Source organism: Rana temporaria, chromosome 5 (assembly GCF_905171775.1).
Source record: "Rana temporaria chromosome 5, aRanTem1.1, whole genome shotgun sequence".
NCBI lineage: Eukaryota > Metazoa > Chordata > Amphibia > Anura > Ranidae > Rana > Rana temporaria.
In genome coordinates this window covers 387,025,692-387,042,477 of record NC_053493.1, presented here as the reverse complement: position 1 = coordinate 387,042,477, position 16,786 = coordinate 387,025,692, and the positions used below count along the sequence as shown (strand labels likewise).

At 46.7% G+C, this 16,786-nt stretch overlaps 1 protein-coding gene across 9 annotated transcripts in view; it reads right to left on the bottom strand.

The window, feature by feature from the left end:
- Nucleotides 1-16,786, bottom strand: part of ENPP2 (ectonucleotide pyrophosphatase/phosphodiesterase 2) — a 205,368-nt gene that overhangs the window by 144,734 nt on the left and 43,848 nt on the right. For 6 of the 9 annotated variants that reach the window (XM_040354893.1, XM_040354895.1, XM_040354897.1 and 3 more), the window contains exons 1-2: nucleotides 11,155-11,389; nucleotides 10,706-10,811 (exon numbers count right to left, since the gene is read on the bottom strand). In XM_040354893.1, coding sequence (XP_040210827.1) covers nucleotides 10,706-10,811; nucleotides 11,155-11,187 — 139 coding nt within the window. In that variant the 5' untranslated portion in view covers nucleotides 11,188-11,389. Of the gene's footprint in view, nucleotides 1-10,705; nucleotides 10,812-11,154; nucleotides 11,390-16,786 lie in introns of those variants that run through there. The other 3 variants (XM_040354900.1, XM_040354901.1, XM_040354894.1) reach the window with 2 other exon arrangements.

The following is a 16,786-nucleotide window of genomic DNA, read 5'->3' as shown; positions in this document are numbered from 1 at the left end:
GATGTCAACAGTTCATCCTTTCACCCTCCCACAAGCACTGCTCCTCGTCCCGAGGGGATTATTTTTATTCTCCTTACAGCTTATGTTAGACATTGGCCAATGACTAACAACATTTACTTTATTCAGTCTTATTCAAAGTATATATTTTTTTTTGGGGGGGATCATAAAATGTACATTTGTAGGCATGATGCCACAAACAAAAACTGGGTTCTAAGGTTTTGAATTGCACCAAAGAAAGCAACATGGTCATGGTAGTAGGCATAGGCATGCACACCCTAGTCACCCCATGTGCATTAGCATTATCCAAGGGCAGCACCAGCTTAGTGGTCGGGGGTGCCAGAGTAAAATGCCCCCATTATATTAAAGCGGGATTTCAACCAATTCCTTTTTTTTTTCCCTTAGCTTCCTGCTCGTTCGGTCTAGGGGAATCGGCTATTTGTATTAAAATATGATCCGTACTTACCCGTTTTCGAGATGCATCTTCTCCGTCGCTTCCGGGTATGGGTCTTCGGGAGCGGGCGTTCCTTCTTGATTGACAGTCTTCCGAGAGGCTTCCGACGGTCGCATCCATCGCGTCACTCGTAGCCGAAAGAAGCCGAACGTCGGTGCGGCTCTATACTGCGCCTGCGCACCGACGTTCGGCTTCTTTCGGAAAATCGTGACGCGATGGATGCAACCGTCGGAAGCCTCTCGGAAGACTGTCAATCAAGAAGGAAGGCCCATTCCCGCAGCCCATACCTGGAAGTGGCGGAGAAGATGCATCTCGTAAACGGGTAAGTACGGATCATATTTTAAAACAAATAGCCGATTCCCCTAGACAAAACGAGCATAAAGCGAAGGGGAAAATGTGTAAGGTATGGGTGAACCTCCGCTTTAAAGACCACGTTACACCCGTATTTAGGGTGTAACATAATATGCTCCCGATCAGCTGTCTCCCACCACCACAGCCTCTTCCCTGTGACAGCAGGTGGCGCTCATGTGTGTTTGAGCTATGAGGTGCACACCCTAATTCAATAGGCTGCGCACACCTATGGTAGTAGGGAAGGAAAGGGACAATGGAAAAAACATGTAGGGTATTAGCTGGGGGGGGGGGGGCCATGTCAGGTTCTTCAGGAGCCTTGATCTTAAAGTGGAGGTTCACCCAAAAAATCTATTTTTAACATTAGATTGAGGCTAATTTTACTAAGCAGAATCGGGTGTTTTTTTTTTTAAATCAATGCAGTACTTACCGTTTAAGGCTGGGTTCACACTACTACACTACTTTCATCCTACTTTGCTCTGTGTTCAATGTTTCCCTATGAGAGCGTCTTGTAGCGTCCTACACAAGTCAGTCCGACTTTGAAAATGCTCCCTGTACTACTTTGGTCCTACATTGATCCTACTTCAGGCCCATTGAATATCATTGAAGTCGGACCAAAGTAGTATCCTGTTCATGAAAGTAGGATGGATGTAGGACCAATGTAGGATAAATGTAGGACCAATGTAGCAGAGCAAAGTAGGATGAAAGTAGTGTAGTAGTGTGAACCCAGCCTTAGAGATAGATTTTCTCCGTGGCTTCCGGGTATGATCTTCGGGACTGGGCGTTTTCCATTTGATTGACAGCCATCCGACGGTCGCATACAGCACGTCCGAGTTGCCGAACGTCGGTGCGTCTCTATATGGCGCCTGCGCACCGACGTTCGGCAACTCGGGACGCGCTGTATGCGACCGTCGGAAGGCTGTCAATCAAATAGAAACGCCCAGTCCCGCAGCCCATACCTGGAAGCCACGGAGGACATCTATCTCTAAAACGGTAAGTACTGCATTGATTTTAGAAAAAACTCACGCTTTAAAGTAGGCTCTGGTCTATCTACTCTGGACTGAAGCTGTAAGAAATGTATGTACCCAGGAAAGAAAGATGTCTCAAACAAGTGAGCTACATTTCGTTTGGTCTTAAATGGCAAGACTGAAAACATACGGGTCACCCCTCTGGACCCCGCTGCACACAGGAACAGGAAGAAAGACAGCAATACAAACTTCACAAAAACCCTTCCCTAATCTACAAATTAAAAAAAATAGGGCTTTTTTGGTACATTTTGACAATAAAGCTTATTTCCAGGGAATGATAGTCAAGATCAAGGCAGTCTCACGTTGGTCGTGATCTAAAGTATACAGGTCACAGGGACTACCACTACTGAGAATGACAGCTACCTGGCTTGGTCTGATCGGATTTACCGCAGACAAAAGCGTAGGAGTGTGCATACAAATGGCACACAATTGTCGGCCAAACACATATCTTTGTGGGGTTTTTTTTTCCAGCTCTTTAGCGCCACCCTTTGGGCACCTTCTGCTAATGTGTTTGGTGAGCATTGCTTCTGAGCATGCGTGTTTGTTCTTTGGAATTTTGTCTGACACAAGCATTGGCTATGAGTAAGCATAACATGATGTGAAACATGTCAGCCATCTTTTTCCTTTTGTTCACCTAATTTTGACTGCATCGCTTTGGTTGTTTTTTGGATTTTAATTTGTACAATAAAGACATCGTTTTAAGGAGTGCGGCAGTCCAGGATCTTGTTCTATCCAATGCACCTGTGCATAGCCAGCACCCTTTTTGGTTTAGTGGGACGGAAGCAAAGCCAAGGGATCAGCAGTTTTTAGAGCTGTATCATCTCTCACTTGTGTACATACGCTCGGAAAATCCGACAACAGACCGTTGTTCGCAGAAAAATGTAAAGCCTGCCATACATTTGTCCATGGAAAATCCAACAACAATTGTCCGATGGAGCGTACAAACGGTCGGATTTTCCGCCAACAGCCGGTCATCACACAATTCCGATCGCGTGTACAAGGCTTACGTTTGCCTCGTGAAACGCATGCAACAAAAGTCAGAGAAAAAAGGTCGGAAAAATTCCAAATCACCGATTTAATGTCCACCTCTGGACTCCCCAACCCAATGGGCTCCCATCCCCTAGGAGGACCCTCATACCTTTTTTTTATTAGTAGAAGTATTTATTATTATTATTATTATTATTATTCTTCTTCTACAGGATTTATATACCGTATTTATCGGGCTATAACGCGGCCCGGCATATAGCGCGCACCCCCAAACTTGAAGGAAGATTCCTGAAAAAAAAAAAAAAAAATACTTACAGTTTGGATGCCCCTCGCCGGTGTCTTGCCCGTCGTCCGCCGGTGTCTTGCCCGTCGTCCATCGCGTCCTGCCCGTCGTCCATCGGCGGCCTCGTCCGGTCCGGCGTCCCTCTGCGGCCATCGTGGTGTCCTCCCTGCTCGATCCCCGCTTCCCGCGCTGTGTTCGAACCACTGCGCCGACATATACCGAGCGGAGTACACTCGGGTATAGTCGGGCGGGCTCGGCTCCTCTCGCGTAAAGGATGTACAGGACGTGACCGCGAGAGGAGCCGAGCCTGCCCGACTATACCCGAGTGTACTGCGCTCGGTATATGTCGGCGCAGTGGTTCGAACAAAGCGCGGGAAGCGGGCATCGGCGTATATCGCGCACCCACGATTTTGCCCTGATTTTCAGGGCAAAAAAGTGCGTGGTATACGCCGATAAATGCGGTAGCTCCAAACAGTTTACACAGCGCTTTACAAGATAAAGGGAGACTTTACAGTTACAATACAAGAAGGTTAGGAAGGACCTTCTCCTTGGAGCTTACAATCTAATATCTATGCTTCCCCCCCCCCCCCCCCCCGGATGTCTTTGGGAAGGTTATATGTCAAGTAAGAATCCTCTTCGTCGTGGGATCTTCTCTAGCGGTGATCCTGGATGATGTAGAGCAGGGTTTTCTTGTAACTCTAGGGTCCTTCCAAAGGTTGCTAGGGGGGGTTTCTTGAGCAATGAGCAATTTTTGCTCACTGGTTGGTTGCTAGGAGGTTACAGCACATCATCTCTTCACAGAGGGGCATGATATACAAATGAATGCCGCCTTTATTTACATATGAATGCTCCTGGTATTTACATATGAATGGCAGTTATTTACATGGGGCTGCAGGTGAGTCATCTGTACACAACAATAGGGCAGAACTGGGCAGCATTAGTAGCAGCACTTCACACTGAGATATCAGGACACAGCACATGACTAAAACTTCAAGGGACAAGAGAATTTAAACTGGGATAGTTGGCAAGTATGAGGCAGCTGCTTTGGGCCCCACAACAATGACAAGGCCCAGGGCAGCTGCCCCGTTTGCCCTGCCTTAAAGATGGCCCTGATCATCACACTAATGTATCAGGAGTTGTAGATATAGGAATTCTTAGCAGGGGTTCCCCAAGTCTGGAAAGTTATTGCAAGGGTTCCTCTGTGTTGAAAAGGTTGAGAAAGTCTGATGTAGAGAGCGGTGGTAATGATGTCAGTGCCTCATTCTTCATCTTTGCAAGTTCAGAGCACCGTGGTGAGGCTCCCTACAGGACATGCTGCACTCACAATATGTCCTTAGACGTTGGTGTTAAATGAGGTTTGATGGGTAGTTCAACACAAAAAAATAAATAGAAATATTGTACACATAGGTGTGCGCAGCCTATTGCATTTGGGTGTGCACCCCAAAGCTCAAACACACAATACCGATCACTCACAATGTTCATTCAGAAAGGGAAGGGGCCGATAAATTACATATTTACTGGCCCCCTTCCCCACTCCTAAAACATCCCAGCAGCAACAGCCGATAGGAGGGAAGCTGGCAGCGATGCAGGGGGGAAAAGATGGGAGCCAGGGCAGTAGGGGGAATCTGTGCTGCACAGGGTGATTAGGGTGTGCCTGGGCACACCTGGCACACCCTGTGCGCACGCCTATGATTGTACAATGTCTCCTTCAATAACAATGTATAAAGTATCACATCAGTTTAATGATATGACTAAAATTCAGTGTATTACACCACGTTAACATTACACTTTTCTTATTCTCCAAAAATAATCCACGCACATCCACTACTTTTATCGTTTCTTCAGTGTTTTTCTTGCATCCCAAACTTCTCCTTTTCCTCTTTACTTGTTACTTTGTTTGAAACAAGAAATGCACATCAGTTGCAGTCATGTGCACACTATAAATCCCAAGTGGCATTTTACACGTCGCTTCTGGGTCAGGAACAGGAAGGGAAGATTAGCGAATAGAGATTTGCTGATCTTCCTCCCCTCTACCCGGCGGCACCTGCCATACTGGTCCCAGGTCTGCCAATGGGTGCGTGGAGTCATAGAAATAAGAGTTGAGTGGAAGCGACTCGGCTGCTGCACAGCTATATTACTTCCATCTGACAGGTGACAGTACAATGGGTAAAGCATTGAACTCAAAAGATTAGCATTAACAGCCAGGTGACTAGCATTTTCATGCGGTCCGCAACTGTAGTAGCAGCAGCATTGTACACTAGTATTGTATAATATAGCAGTATTATTGTACACTATAGTAGTAGAAGCAGCAGCATTGTACACTAGTATTGTATAATATAGCAGTAGCTTTGTACACTATAGTAGTAGAAGCAGCAGCAGCATTGTACACTATGGTAGTAGTATTAAACAGAGTAGTAGCATCATCAGCATTGTGTAGTAGTAGTAATAACAACAACATTGTATAATATAGTAGTAGCAGCAGCATTGTACACTATAGAAGTAGAAGCAGCATTGTACACTATGGTAATTGTATTAAACAAAGTAGTAGCATCATCAGCATTGTGTAGTAGTAGTAGTAGTAATAACAACATTGTATAATATAGTCGTAGCAGCAGCATTGTACACTATTAGGTAGATTCAGGTACGTTCGCGTAACTTTGCGGCGGTGTAGCTTAAGGCATTTAAGCTACGCCGCCGTAAGTTAGCGAGGCAAGTACATGATTCACAATGTACTTGCCTGCTAAGTTACGTCGGTGCAGCCTGAATCGGCGGGCGTAAGGGCGCCTAATTCAAATGTGTTTGAGGGGGGCGTGTTTTATGTTAATGGCGCTTGACCTCACGTTTTTTACGTTTTTTTTACTGCGCATGCGCCGGACGCCTACATTTCCCAGTGTGCATTGCGGCCAAGTACGCCGCATGGGCCTATTGATTTTGACGTGGACGTAAACGACGTAAATCCCGATTCACGAACGACTTACGCAAACGACGTAAAAAATTCGAATTTCGACGCGGGAACGGCGGCCATACTTGACATTACTATTCCAATAGAGCAGGGGTCTCCAAACATTCTAAACAAAGGGCCGGTTTATTGTCCTTCAGACTCTTGGAGGGCCGGACTTTGGCCAGCGGGAGTGGAAATTTTCCTGGCATCATTGTTAGTAAACATCTGATATTAGGGGGAGGAATAGTGCCCCATTGCTGGTATCATAGGGAGGAATAGTGCTCTATTAGTTGTGTCAGTGGGAGAAATGGTGCTCCATTGTCGGTGTCAGATGGCAGAATAGTGTCTTGTATCAGTGGGAGGGATAATGCCCCAAGGGCCGGATAAAGGCAAGCAAAGGGCCGCAGTTTGGAGACCACTGCAATAGAGCCTAGCTCTAACTTTACGCAGCCTCTTACGTATACGGCGTAAAAGTACTGCGTCGGCCGGGCGTACGTTCGTGAATCGGCGTATCTCCTCATTTACATATTCTACGCCGACCGCAATGGAAGCGCCACCTGGCGGCCATCCGAAATATTGCAATCTAAGATAGAACGGCGCAAGCCGACGTATCTTAGATGTGTTTAAGCGTAACTCTGTTTGAGCATACGCTTAAACATAAGTCGCATAGATTCTGAGTTAGGTCGACTTATCTACTGATAACTCTTACTGAATCTACCTATCAAGTAGTTGTAGAATTGTACACAAGTAGTAACATTGTACAATATCATAGTAGCAGCAACATTCTACACTGTAGTAGTAGCATTGCACATTATAGTAGTAGAATTGTAAGCCATTAGTAGCAGCATAATTTTATATTATAGTAGTAGCATTCTACACTATAGAAGTAGCAGCATTTTACATTGAAGTAGTAGTAGCATTGTGCACTGTAGCACTAGTTGCAGCATTGCACATTATAGTAGTAGTTGCAGCATTGTGCACTGTAGCAGTAGTTGCAGCATTGCACATTGTAGTAGTAGCATTGGGCATATCATACACTATAGTAGTAGCTTTGTACGCTAGTAGTAATATTGTACACTATAAAGTTTGCCTGTATTGGGAGGTTTATAATCTGCAATTTTTATTCCACAAGAGTGTAGTGTGAGAGAAGTCAGTCTGAGATACGTCAGCGACTCAAGATGCCAACATGCTCACCTTGCACATAGTGGATCAGTACTCAATACAATGGGGAAACAATAGTGCAGGTTTCCCCACTAAGCCTGTGTTGCTTTAGAGCAGCTCATTCATTTAAATTGGCTGCTAACAGACTTTGTAAATTGGACCTGCACTATTTTTTCCCCATCACAGCAACTCACAAAGCACATCAATCACTACAATGCATTATCCTGCATTGGGGGGGTGGGGGTGCTCTGGTTTAGCATGTTGGGGTACCATTCAGAATGCCTGACCCAAAAGTCAGCTGTCATCTTTCACACTTCTCTTACAAAAACAAAATACGAATACCTTAAATGCTAAACAGAATTTTCAAGCTTTAAAAAAAAAAAAAAAAATCTGATGACCCTGCCATTAAAATCTTTGTTCAGGCACCGCCTGTTGTAGGGGGGACGACGCTCTCTACTTGTCACCTAACCATGCTTTTGCGTTGTCACTTTGTCTGCAGTCAACACCGTATACAGCTATGCCAATCTGTCAGCATTAGGGTGCCTGCCCAGAATATGCAGATGCTGTAGAGTCCCAAACTTTTTATTACAAGGTTTATTTTACCAATATTTGTGGGCCAAAATAAAATCCCCAACAGAGTTTACCCTTTACATCAGGGTTCCTATTGAAGTCCCCCCCACCCTTTACATCAGGGTCCCCATCAGAGCCCCCCCTGTCCCTTACATCAGGGTCCCCATCAGAGCCCCCCCTGTCCCTTACATCAGGGTCCCCATCAGAGCCCCCCCGTCCCTTACATCAGGGTCCCCCATCAGAGCCCCCCCGTCTCTTACATCAGGGTCCCCATCAGAGCCCCCCGTCCCTTACATCAGGGTCCCCACATCAGAGCCCCCCCCCGTCCATTACATCAGGGTCCCCCATCAGAGCCCCCCCGTCCCTTACATCAGGGTCCCCCATCAGAGCCCCCCCGTCCCTTACATCAGGGTCCCCCATCAGAGCCCCCCCGTCCCTTACATCAGGGTCCCCCATCAGAGCCCCCCCCGTCCCTTACATCAGGGTCCCCCATCAGAGCCCCCCGTCCCTTACATCAGGGTCCCCATCAGAGCCCCCCCCCATCCCTTACATCAGTGTCCCCATCGGAGCCCCCTGTCCCTTACATCAGGGTCCCCATCGGAGCCCCCCGTCACTTACATCAGGGTCCCCATCGGAGCCCCCCGTCCCTTACATCAGGGTCCCCATCGGAGCCCCCCGTCCCTTACATCAGGGTGCCCATCGGAGCCCCCCGTCCCTTACATCAGGGTGCCCATCGGAGCCCCCCCCGTCCCTTACATCAGGGTCCCCATCAGAGCCCCCCATCCCTTACATCAGGGTGCCCCATTAGAGCCCATAAAGGCATGAAGCAGAGACCATAGGCAGCCTCTGCTGCCCTTAATCCTTGAGGATGCACCACTGACCACTCTAGTTACAGGTCTGATATAATCTTGTGCCTAGCCGGATGTGGTCCTTGGGCCATAATTTGGGGACTCCTACCATAGATGTAAACTAACTGGATGATATTTGCAAAAGCATTGTGCATCAAACAGTTGCTGTATTTTCCCCCCTATTAATGCTTTTCTGCATCAGTGCTGCTGATCTGCTGCAGCCTCTCTGCATCCACTTCATATCTACATACATGTGCGGCATCGAGATACAAAAAAAGGGAAAAAAGAAAAAGTGAGATTTGCTAATAGGAAGAAAAATGTCAATTGCTTATTTTGCACAATGCTTTAGCAAACTAAATGTCACCCAGTCAGGGTTTACACCTACTTCATATCACACTAATCCACATATACAGACTTGGAACTCTCTTATATAGTCACATTTAAAGGACTCGGAAAATACAAGAAGCGACGGAACATGAAAAGGACAACAGCCAAACAACATACAATAAACAACAGGCATTAAAAAGAAAATAAATAGGGGGAAGAAGAGTGAACGCATTTCCTAATCACAACTGGCGACTTTGGATGTGAATCACATAAAACAACTGTACAAAAAAACGCCAAGCGCCTTTTCTCATCTGATTGTTTCCTAAAGTGCAACCTGAAAAATCCCACGATATTCAACAGCGCCCGTTCCCACAATATTCAACAGCGCCCGTTCCCACAATATTCAACAGTGCCCGTTCCCACAATATTCAACAGCGCCCGTTCCCACAATATTCAACAGCGCCCGTTCCCACAATATTCAACAGCGCCCGTTCCCATTACTGTATATTCAACAGCGCTCATTCCCATTACTGTATATTCAACAGCGCCCATTCCCACGATATTCAACAGCGCCCGTTCCCACGATATTCAACAGCGCCCGTTCCCACGATATTCAACAGCGCCCGTTCCCACGATATTCAACAGCGCCCGTTCCCACGATATTCAACAGCGCCCATTCCCACGATATTCAACAGCGCCCATTCCCACGATATTCAACAGCGCCCGTTCCCACAATATTCAACAGCGCCCGTTCCCACAATATTCAACAGCGCCCGTTCCCACGATATTCAACAGCGCCCGTTCCCACGATATTCAACAGCGCCCGTTCCCACAATATTCAACAGCGCCTGTTCCCACAATATTCAACAGCAACCCGTTCCCACAATAATTAACAGCAACCCGTTCCCACAATATTCAACAGCGCCCGTTCCCATGATATTCAACAGCGCCCGTTCCCACAATATTCAACAGCGCCCGTTCCCACGATATTCAACAGCGCCCGCTCCCACGATATTCAACAGCGCCCTCTGCAACGATATTCAACAGCGCCCGCTCCCACGATATTCAACAGCGCCTGTTCCCACGATATTCAACAGCACCCATTCCCACGATATTCAACAGCGCACATTTCCATTACTGTATATTCAACAGCGCCCGTTCCCACGATATTCAACAACGCTCATTCCCATTACTGTATATTCAATAGCACCCGTTCCCATGATATTCAATAGCGCTCATTTCCCATAGCATGACAACATTCAACAAGAAGTCTGATATCTTCAGGGGTGCCTATTCACACCTGAGCGCTGTTTCACCTATTGTGCAAAAAGGACTTGGGGTTTTTTTTTGGGGGGGGCGCACCGTTTCTGTCCCCATACACCGGGAAAAAAAAAAAAGCTTGACTGAAGCATTTTTTGGTGCTTTTTCACACCCAAGCTCTTATCTATAAGAGCTATATACATCCTGAATAATAATAATAATAATAATAATAATAATAATAAAATTACAAGTTATCACAGGTGATCCGGCTTTTCATTGGCCAAAACAACAATGCCTGGCACTTAAAAAAACCCAAACAATACGCTTTAAATGCACAAACCCCCCCCCCCCCAAAAAAAAACATTCTAATATATACTCACGTGTGAACTAACAAGTCTATACAATGCAGCAACAATATTAGTCAAAACCAAAAAAAAAAATAAAAAAAAAAAATAAAAAAAATTCAACCCAATAATATGGGACAAGTAATTATTGACTTACTGGATGCGATCCCTTCATCCCATTCCGATTCCGACCTTTTCAATCGATTTGCCGTAAATCCAAAGCAAACTTGTATTCCAAATAGAAAGGTGATACAATATGTTACCTGTAGAAGAAAGAAAACAGGTCAATCTGGGAAAATTAAAACCCATGTCAGCTTCTGAGCCAAAAAAATTAAAATTATATATATATAAAAGCGAACATAAAAAATAAACAAATAAAAAAAAAAAATAAAAAAAAAAGCGCGCTACTTTTTGCTTATTCGCAGCATCTTTCTTTCATTCAAGGTACATTTTTGGCTATTGCACTTAAATGTACTATTATATGTTTGCAACCAAAAAAAAAAAAGTTTTTTAAATAAAAAGATATTTGACGGGGATAAAAAAAAGCGTGCTACTAAAATCAAAAGTACGCTGTGTTCCAAAAAAAGGTGTCACCCCCCTTCCTACCTGATATAAGTGCAGGACACTGTGCAGAATCATAGTGCAGAGGCTCCACTGCACCCCAAGCTGGGCAGTCGCCTGTTTCCTGGCTTTCAGATCTTGTGCTGGGAGTGCTGTGGGAGCGAAGTCTATTAGCTCCAAGTAATCCCACCTGGAGAAGTTGACAGGCTCATTTCATTTGTCCAGAGGACGGTTTCATCATGTTTCACTCACAAATCCCAGCCCTGAGTGCAGGAGGAGGCTACAGAATCAGCAGCACCACCACCGCACTCCCCCCACCCCTCCCTCAACACACACTTCTCTCACACTTAGCCAATAACCCTTTACTTTTAACATGCTCCAGCACAGACTGTCAATGTGCTTTGTAGGGGCAAGCTGAGAGGAAAAAAAGAAATTGCATTTCACCGCCAGCTATAAAAACATGTGCGCAATATAAAATAGGGGGAAATGGATAAAGCAAAGCGATAGTATATACAGCGCATAATACAGAAAGGGATTGAAAAGTGATCCACGGTAAATCGCTGAATAAAGGGCATTAGACAGGCGTTGAGGAGGTGATATGTTACCTCCTCACCTTGGCCCGGATTCAGTAAGATTTGCGCATAAATTACGGAGGCACAGGGCAACGATTTTGCCCTGCGCCCCCGCAAATTTGCACCGCTGCCCTCGATTCACGGAGCAGTAGCTCCGTAAATTGCGAGGGTGCACCGGCAAAATTGCCCGGCGTAAGCGCGCGCAATTTAAATGATCCCGCAGGGGGCGGGAATCATTTAAATTAGGCGCGTTCCCGCGCCAATCGTAAAGCGCATGCGCCATCGGGAAACTTTCCCGACGTGCATTGCGGCAAATGACGTCGCAAGGACGTCATTTGCTTCAAAGTGAACGTGAATGGCGTCCAGCGCCATTCACGAATCACTTACGCAAACGACGTGAAATTCTAATTTCACGACGCGGGAACGGAGGGTATACTTTAGCATTGGCTGCCCCTACTATTAGAAGGGGCAGCCGTACGGAAACGACGTAACTTGCGTACGCAGGGCCCGCGCAACATTGTGAATCGGTGTTAGTATGCAATTTGCATACTATACACTGAGCACAATGGGAGCGCCCCCTAGCGGTCATCGCAAGAATGCAGCCTAAAATCTGCGTGGCATAAGAGCCTTATGCCACGCAGATTTTAGGCTGCAGTCGGCGTTACGATGTCCCTGAATCAGGAGCATTCGTAACGCCGGAGCAAGTCAGCAATTGCGCTGCGTAACTATGGTTACACAGGCGCAATTGCTCTCTGAATCCGGGCCCTTGTTTATAGATTTGCGATTGTAAGGTGGTAAAAAACACAAAAAAATAAAACATGACCGAGCTGTGTTTTTAAAGTGATTGTAAACCTATGAATTTTTTTTTTTTTTTAATAGCAAAACTGTTATATTTACCTGCTCTGTGTAATGGTTTTGTTCAGAGCAGCCCAGATCCTCCTCTTCTCGGGTCCCTCTTCTGTGCTTCTGTCCCCTCCCCTCTACTGAGTGCCCCCCATAGCAAGCCTCGTGTTCTCGCTCTCTGTGTTCATACCTCCCAACCAGTGGCGTATCTAGGGTATGGCAGCCATGGCAAATGCCATGGGGAGGGGGGCGACAAAATGCTACCCCCCGCATGGAAAAAAAAACCACCTGTCCTCCTGTGGCCGCCTCCCGCACTAATGTAGCTCCCGGCATCGCGGCCCGGCCTGCTGAAGCGCGGCGCCGGCACAGCAATTGCTAATATTGCTACTTGGCCTGGGGAGGGGAGTGACAGGTGCCCCCATGACGGCCGATGACTGTCCATTAATGGCACAGTGGCTGCGTTTGATTGGCACAGTGGCTGCAATTGTTTTTTTTGTTTCAGTTTGTTTGCGCCCCCCCCCCCCCAAAATTTTCAGCACCAGCCGCCAGTGGTCCCCAGTGTGCCTCTCTGTCCTCGTCGCACTGTGTCCCTCTCTGTCCCTGGTTATCTGAAAGTTTTCAAATGTTTTGACAGGGGCGCAGTTTCAGTGCTTGCCATAGGCGCCATTTTCACTAGATATGCCTCTGTTCCCAACTGTCCCTGATTTGGAACAAAGTCCCTCTGTCCCTCTTTCCTCCTGATTTGTCCCTTATTTTAGTCTGATCTATATAGTTGTATAGAAAATGCACTTTTTATTTATCAAAAGTTCTAAACCTTTCATCCAATTTATAATTTGCTGCATTTAAAAAAAAAAAAAAGAGCACTTGTTGGTTTAACTAAACTTTTTTTTATACAATTCTCCTTTAAGGGGGGGAGGGGGCATGGCAGGGGGTGTGTCCTATACCTACATCCTTTTCCTAATAGGTGTCCCTCATTCCCATTTGGGAAAGTTGGGAGGTATGCTGTGCGTCCAGCTTGGCCCCACTTTCTGCCTCTCCTCATCAGGGTCCCCATCGGAGCCCCCCTCACACATCTGGGTCCCCATAGGAGCCCCCCATACATCAGGGTCCCCATCAGAGTTCCTCCATACATCAGGGTCCCCATCGGAGTCCCACCCATACATCAGGGTCCCCATCAGAGTTCCTCCATACATCAGGGTCCCCATCGGAGCCCCCCTCACACATCTGGGTCCCCATAGGAGCCCCCCATACATCAGGGTCCCCATCGGAGTCCCACCCATACATCAGGGTCCCCATCAGAGCCCCCCGTTTACATCAGGGTCCCCATCAACGTGCCCTGTTTACATCATGGTCCCCATTGGAGCCCCCCCATACATCAGGGTCCCCACCGGTGTCCCCCTATATATCAGGGTCCCCATCTAGCACCCCCATACATCAGGGTCCCCATCAGAGTTCCTCCATACATCAGGGTCCCCATCGGAGTCCCACCCATACATCAGGGTCCCCATCAGAGTTCCTCCATACATCAGGGTCCCCATCGGAGCCCCCCTCACACATCTGGGTCCCCATAGGAGCCCCCCATACATCAGGGTCCCCATCGGAGTCCCACCCATACATCAGGGTCCCCATCAGAGCCCCCCGTTTACATCAGGGTCCCCATCAACGTGCCCTGTTTACATCATGGTCCCCATTGGAGCCCCCCCATACATCAGGGTCCCCACCGGTGTCCCCCTATATATCAGGGTCCCCATCTAGCACCCCCATACATCAGGGTTCCCATCAGAGCCCTCCGCTTATATCAGGGTCCCCATCGAAGTCCCCTGTTTACATTATGGTCCCCATCGGAGCCCCCCATACATCAGGGTCCCAATCAGAGCCCCCCATACATCAGGGTCCCAATCAGAGTCCCCCCATACATCAGGGTCCCCATTACAGCCCCTTGCTTACATCAGGGTCCCCATCGAAGTCCCCTGTTTAAATCATGGTCCCCATCGGAGCCCCCCCATACATCAGAGTCCCCATCGGAGCCCACTCTAAAACTGCTAAACCTTTCATCCAATTTCTAAATTGCTGGATTTGTAAATTCCAAAAGCCAATATAAAGGAATAGTAGTGGTAAAAAAAATGCATTTATGGGTTTAACCCAGTTGTTCTCAACTCCTGTCCTCAGAACTCACTAACAGGCCAGGTTTGCAAGATAACTGAAATACATCACAGCTGATATCATTTGCTACTCAGTGATTGCAGTATTCTAGTTTGCATCTCCCTAAGGTAATACTTAAAATCTGGCCTGTTAGTGGGTCCTGAGGGCAGGAGTTGAGAATCACTGGTTTAACCAATTTGTTGTACAATTCTCCTTTAAGAGGGGGTGTGGCAGGGGGTGTGTCCTATACCTGCATCATTTTCCTAATATGTGTCCCTCATTCCCATTTGGGAAAGTTGGGAGGTATACTGTGTGTCCAGCTTGGTCCCACCCCCTGCCTCTCCTCACTGGCTGTGATTGACAGCAGTGAAAGCCATTGGCTGTCTCTCAGCCAATGAGGAGAGAGAGAGCTGAGAGAACCACTACTCTCAGGCACATAGCTGGATCGAGATCTGGCTCAGGTAATTATAAGGGGGGCTGGGGAGAGAGCAGACCACATGTGTTTTTTTTAGCAACTTTTTTTTTTTTTTTTACTTTACAACCACTTTAATGCCCCCCACTAGCTCCCCCAGTATTAAACCAAAAAACAAACATTATATTGTAGCTTACCCATTTTCTTTCTATTTTTGATCTTCATCTGGTGATTCAGCCAGTAAGTCTGTTTTTCAACAGAAACACTCTCTTGCATTTGCAGGGATGAGACAAACCATTTAACCCTGACGGGTGCTTACAATGATCAGCTTTTATTTATTGATGTAAAACTTTTATCCCAAAAGGACAAAAAATATGTTTTCTGTAATTTCTTATAAAATATTAGCTGGAGTTTGGCTTCAAGTTGTTAGTGTATTCAAATCCGCTAGTATATCTAACACTACCCTCCCCCAGACTGACAATCTTGATGTACAAAGGCATCTCTGTTGTTCCTTCATCCAGAGTAGAGGCACTCTAACACAGGAGGTGTGTTACTGGCCAGATCACCAGGTGAAAACAGAGGGCAAAAAGCCCAAGAACAAAAAACAAATGCAGCCACCACATCTAAGCATTGGTAAGCTGCGATATATTAATACCGCTTTAAAGTGGTAGTAAATTCTGTACCACCACTTGTGAATGTGAATATATCCTAAACAGTACAGTGCCGGACCTGCCGAGCCCATGCTGTGACGTCATTGTGCCGCACGCTTCCGATGCTTAAAGGGGTTGTAAAGGTAAATGTTTTTTCACCTTAATGCATCCTATATAAGGATATATATAAGGAGTATAAAGGGACCTGTGCATTGCCGGCGGCCACAATGTCTTTTGCACAAACTAACCATGTATGCTAATTGTGTTTTTTTTTTGGTACCAAAAATATGTAGAAGAATACATATTGGCCTAAACTGATGAAGAAATTCGTTTTTTTACTACAGCAAAAAGTAATATATATATATATATATATATATATATATATATATATATATATATATATATATATATATATATTTTAAATTGTCTTTTTTTGTTGTTTATAGCACAAAAAATAAAAACCATCAGTAGGGCAGTGGACGGTGTCAGTAGGGCAGTGGACGGTGTCAGTAGAGCAGTGGACGGTGTCAGTAGAGCAGTGGACAGTGTCAGTAGGGCAGTGGATGGTGTCAGTAGAGCAGTGGGCGGTGTCAGTAGGGCAGTGGACGGTGTCAGTAGAGCAGTGGATGGTGTCAGTAGAGCAGTGGACGGTGTCAGTAGAGCAGTGGACGGTGTCAGTAGGGCAGTGGACGGTGTCAGTAGAGCAGTGGATGGTGTCAGTAGAGCAGTGGACGGTGTCGGTAGGGCAGTGGACGGTGTCAGTAGAGCAGTGGACGGTGTCAGTAGGGCAGTGGATGGTGTCAGTAGGGCAGTGGACGGTGTCGGTAGGGCAGTGGACGGTGTCAGTAGAGCAGAGGACGGTTTCAGTAGAGCAGAGGACGGTGTCAGTAGAGCAGTGGATGGTGTCAGTAGGGCAGTGGACGGTGTCAGTAGAGCAGAGGACGGTGTCAGTAGAGCAGTGGATGGTGTCAGTAGGGCAGTGGACAGTGTCAGTAGAGCAGTGGATGGTGTCAGTAGGGCAGTGGACAGTGTCAGTAGGGCAGTGGATGGTGACAGGG